The sequence below is a fragment of the Athene cunicularia genome, assembly GCF_003259725.1.
Source record: "Athene cunicularia isolate RWA chromosome 7 unlocalized genomic scaffold, athCun1 chr7_part1, whole genome shotgun sequence".
NCBI classification, from domain to species: Eukaryota; Metazoa; Chordata; class Aves; order Strigiformes; family Strigidae; genus Athene; species Athene cunicularia.
In genome coordinates, this window is record NW_020799107.1 from 20,758,555 (window position 1) to 20,762,897 (window position 4,343).

Consider the following 4,343-nt stretch of genomic DNA (forward strand, 5'->3'; position numbering starts at 1 on the left):
ACAGTCCTGCCAGCCCGGGGCTGCTCTGACATCCCTGAGCCGTCCAGGCAGCCGAGGGCAAAGGGTCAGGGGTCGTCACGGGGTCCCGGCATCCCCAGGCAGCCCATTCTGCCCCAGCTGTGACACGCTGCAGGGCCCACGGTTTGGGGGGCAGGCGGCCCAGCAGGTGTTTGGGCAGGTGGTATCCAGGCAGGCAGGGGAGGGATAGGCAGAGGTGTTTGTTTTCTTCTATCAACACTTCCTCATACGTCGGATGAAGAAAGCGATGGGCCTGGCTGGCCGTGAGCCAGGCGGCATCTTCCAGTTCTCTGGAGCTCTGACCAGCCAGAGGAGCATGTGGGATCAGGCTTCCCCGGCACCACAGAACACCAGGTGCTGCTGTTTGGAGAAGGGCTGTCGCAGGGCGGCAGGGTCTCCAGGAGCGGGCACGGGGGCTCCCTGCAGCTCCCTCCTGCCCTTGGGGCTTTGAGTGCAGCCCGATTTGCGGACAGATGCCCACATGCTCCGGAGGTACCTTTCCCCAAATCCCAGCAGCTCCGGCTTCTCTCAGCCCTGGTCTCTGAGGCCTGGGCCATGTCAGGTCCTGGCTGCCAGCAGATGCCAGTGGACAGGCTTCCACCTGGCTGCCCATGGCCCCACACAGCGTGTTCACCCGGCAAGCCGCCTGCGGCACCGGTGTGGCCGTCCCTCCCCCTCCTCCCGCCACCACGCACGAGGAACGTCTCCCCGCGGTGACGAATCCAGCTGAATCCGGGCGCAGGCTGCGATGCAGTCAGTCACCAAGGGAGATTGTACCACGTGCATCCCAGCAGCCACGGGGACGGGTACCAGGGCTTCCCTGCTGGGTCCCCCACAGCCCCCCAGGCTTGGCTCTGCTCTACAGGGGCTCTGGCCTGCCTGGGTGGGATGGAAAGCACCCCTCGGACATGGCCCTGTACAGATCCACCTGCAAAGGGTTGCCTGGCTGCCCCTGAGGGATGTACTCAGGGGTCAGGGTGCTCACTGGCAGAGAGTCAGGGGTGACACCTTTAGCTGCAGCCAAGGAGATGGGAGCTGCGGCCAGTGGACCCAGAGCAGGGCTGATGCTGGTGGATGTCCCCTAGCTGGCTTGTGAGCCAGTAATTCCAGGGCCATGCCCTGGGGGTGGCAGCCTGTCCTGGGAGCAGCCCAGTCCTGTCCCAGCATGGCGCTGCCCTCCCACCACTGATCATTAACAACCCTTATCAGGTGGTGGGTTCAAGGACCCACACAGGGACTGTTGTCCCCAGGTTGAGCAGAGCTGGAGCCATGCTGGAAGCATCAAGGCTTGGACCTGCTGACTGCTGCTGCAATAGCCCTGCAGCTCGTCAGAGCTCTGTGCTTGTCAGTTGCCCCTGTCCCTGCTGTCCTCAAAAGGCCCACCAGGCCCTACACGCATCTCTGGGGTGGGTGGGTGATGTGCCAGTCTGTGCCAGGGGTCAGTGCCTGGTGTGCTTAGTGCTGCCAGAGGACATGTGCCTGGAGACACCACCCCAAGCCATCTGCAGAGCACCTCAAGGATGGTGCCAGCCTGGGGGGTCAAATGGAGGTGCTTGGGCCCAGCTAGTGCTGAGGGGTCCCTGAGATGGGTGCAGAGCATGCTGGACACAGGGCAGCACCAGGGCAGGGAGGGGCTGATCCAGCCCTAGCACTGGCCCTGTCTCATTCACCCTGTCATGCTCTGGTGCATCGCAGCTGATGTCCCGGCGCATTTACGGCCCCATCTGGAAGTCAACCTTTGGGCATTATGAGAACATCAACATTGGGAGCCCGGTGGTGCTGGAGCAGCTGCTACGGCAGGAGGGCAAATACCCCATGCGGAGTGACATGGCCCTGTGGAAGGAGCACCGGGACACCAGGCACCTGCCCTACGGACCCTTCACTGAGTGAGTCCTGCCCTGACTATGCTCTGTGGGGTGGCAGGCGGCTCCTGTCCCTTCCTCTGGTGTAGGGCTCAGGTCACAGCTCACAGTGCTCCCTCTCCTGCAAACAGCAGTCTCCCCCCAAGCAGAAGGGTATGGCCATGGGGGGTGGAAAGCCCCATGGGGTGGTTTCAGCCCAGCCTGGTGAGGATGCACCCAGGGATTGGGAAACTGCTGACAGCCACTGCCCCCTGCCTGGCTGTGCCCCCAGCGCTGAGCCTCATTCCTGCACAGGGAAGGGGAGCGCTGGTACCGCTTGCGCCAGGTCCTCAACAAGCGGCTGCTGAAGCCCTCGGAGGCGGTGCTGTACGCGGACGCCATCGGGGAGGTGGTGTCGGACCTGATGGTGCGGCTGCGGGACGAGCGGAGCCAAAGCCCCTCAGGGGTGCTGGTGGGGGACGTGGCCAACTTGCTCTACCGCTTCGCCCTGGAAGGTAGGGGGGTTCTCCCCCTTGCCCCTGCCCTACCCCACTCTTCGCATCCCCACGGGGGTCTGGATGTTGCCTGTCCCCCACAGGGATCTCCTATATCCTCTTTGAGACCCGCATCGGATGCCTGAAGCGACAGGTCCCTGCCGAGACCCAGCACTTCATTGACTCCATCAACCTTATGTTCAAGAACTCCATCTTTGCCACTGTCCTTCCCCGGTGGAGCCGCAAGGTGCTGCCCTTCTGGGACCGCTACCTGGACAGCTGGGACACCATCTTTGCCTTCGGTGAGCAGTGATGATGGGGGCCTGGCACGGTGGGATTGGACTCCTTAAGGACCCTCAAAAGTGGGGTAGTCCCCAGCCACGTGTCCTTTTGGCCACCCCCACTCTGTCAGCACTGGGTCCTGCTCTCTCTCCCTGCAGGCAAGACTCTCATTGACCGAAAGATGGTGGAGCTGGAGGGGCAGGTGGAGCGGGGCAAGGAGGTGTCTGGCTACCTGAGCTACCTGCTGGCCAGCGGCAGGCTCAGCCTGGACGAGGTCTACGGCAGCGTGGCCGAGCTGCTGCTGGCTGGTGTGGACACGGTGAGAGCCAGGCAGCCACCGTCAGGAGATCCCTGCTGAACTCCATGCCGGGTGGGAACAATGGGGTCATGCTCAGCTGCTCTCCCCAGTCCCTGCAAGCTCTGGGATGGCAGTTGGGGGGTTGATGCTCCACAGGGGCAAACCCTCAGGGATCGGTCAGTACAGAACCTATCCTCTGCTCTGCTCCCTGCCCTGCTTCCTGCCTCAGTTTCCCCCATGCCCTTTGGCTTCCCTGCGCACTGAAGCAGGGGCTGTTTGGTGCTGCACTGGTGGCACGCTTGGCACTGCTTGGGTACCCGCCCCACCTCACTCCTCTTGGCACTCCACTCCCCCAGACCTCCAACACGCTGTCCTGGGCCCTGTACCACCTCTCCCGTGACCTGGGCATCCAGGAGACACTGTACCAGGAGCTGAAAGCCGTTGTGCCTGCCAACCGGTTTCCTGGTGCTGAGGATATACCCAAGATGCCAATGCTTCGGGCTGTTATCAAGGAGACACTGAGGTAGAGCCTAGTCTTGCCCCTGCCCCAAGGTCCTGGTCATTAACCTGTTCCCCAGGGGCAGCCCCTTCCTTCTTTCCCCACCCTGCATCGGGGGATGCCCCAGCCAGGCAGGATGCAGGGCTGGATTTCATTCCCTCAGAGTCACATCCATCCACCTCCTCCCTGGGGAGGGGGACAGAGCTGCTGAGCAGCAGGAGATGCTCCCCCTTGCCCTGTCTGTGGCTCTCTCCCTCTGGGATTTCCAGATGGGTCCTGCTCCCCCACTAACTTTCCCCATATCCAGGGTCTACCCTGTGGTGCCCACCAATGCCAGGGTCTTCTATGAGAAGGACATTGTCATCGGAGACTACCTCTTCCCCAAGAACGTGAGTGAGCACCATGCCGTGGAGACCACCACTGTACTCAGTGGGGCTGGATGGGGAGCATTAATCCCCCCTCTTCTTGCCCCACAGACTCTCTTTGTCCTGGCACACTACGCAATGTCCCATGATGAGACCTACTTCCCTGAGCCTGAGCGGTTCCTGCCCCAGCGCTGGCTCCGGGGCCACGGCTCCCCCCACCACCCCTTCAGCTCCATCCCCTTCGGCTACGGGGTCCGTGCCTGCGTCGGCCGCCGCATCGCCGAGCTGGAGATGCACCTGGCCCTTGCCAGGGTAGGTAGAGATCCCCTACCCCGGGTAACTCACCACGAGATGAGATGGAGGCCCCAGGGAGTCCCCGAACCACTGTCACCCCCCTTCTCCCCACAGATCATCCAGGCATTCGAAGTGCGGCCGGACCCCCGCGGTGTGGAGGTGACGTCCGTGTCCCGCATTGTCCTGGTGGCCGACAAGCCCATCAACCTGGAGTTCATCGCTCGCCCAGGGGCCCCCTGACTGCTGTCTCTT

At 62.9% G+C, this 4,343-nt stretch overlaps 1 protein-coding gene across 2 annotated transcripts in view; it reads left to right on the top strand.

Moving 5' to 3' along the window:
- Positions 1–16: 16 nt before the first annotated feature.
- LOC113482393 (sterol 26-hydroxylase, mitochondrial) overlaps positions 17–4,343 on the top strand; it is a 4,816-nt gene continuing 489 nt past the window's right edge. The window contains exons 1-8 of one of the 2 annotated variants that reach the window (XM_026852978.1): positions 20–1,904; positions 2,175–2,374; positions 2,458–2,655; positions 2,794–2,954; positions 3,290–3,456; positions 3,740–3,821; positions 3,909–4,109; positions 4,206–4,336. In XM_026852978.1, the coding sequence (XP_026708779.1) occupies positions 1,717–1,904; positions 2,175–2,374; positions 2,458–2,655; positions 2,794–2,954; positions 3,290–3,456; positions 3,740–3,821; positions 3,909–4,109; positions 4,206–4,331 (1,323 nt within the window). In that variant the 5' untranslated portion in view covers positions 20–1,716 and the 3' untranslated portion in view covers positions 4,332–4,336. Of the gene's footprint in view, positions 1,905–2,174; positions 2,375–2,457; positions 2,656–2,793; positions 2,955–3,289; positions 3,457–3,739; positions 3,822–3,908; positions 4,110–4,205; positions 4,337–4,343 lie in introns of those variants that run through there. The other variant, XM_026852979.1, reaches the window with a different exon arrangement.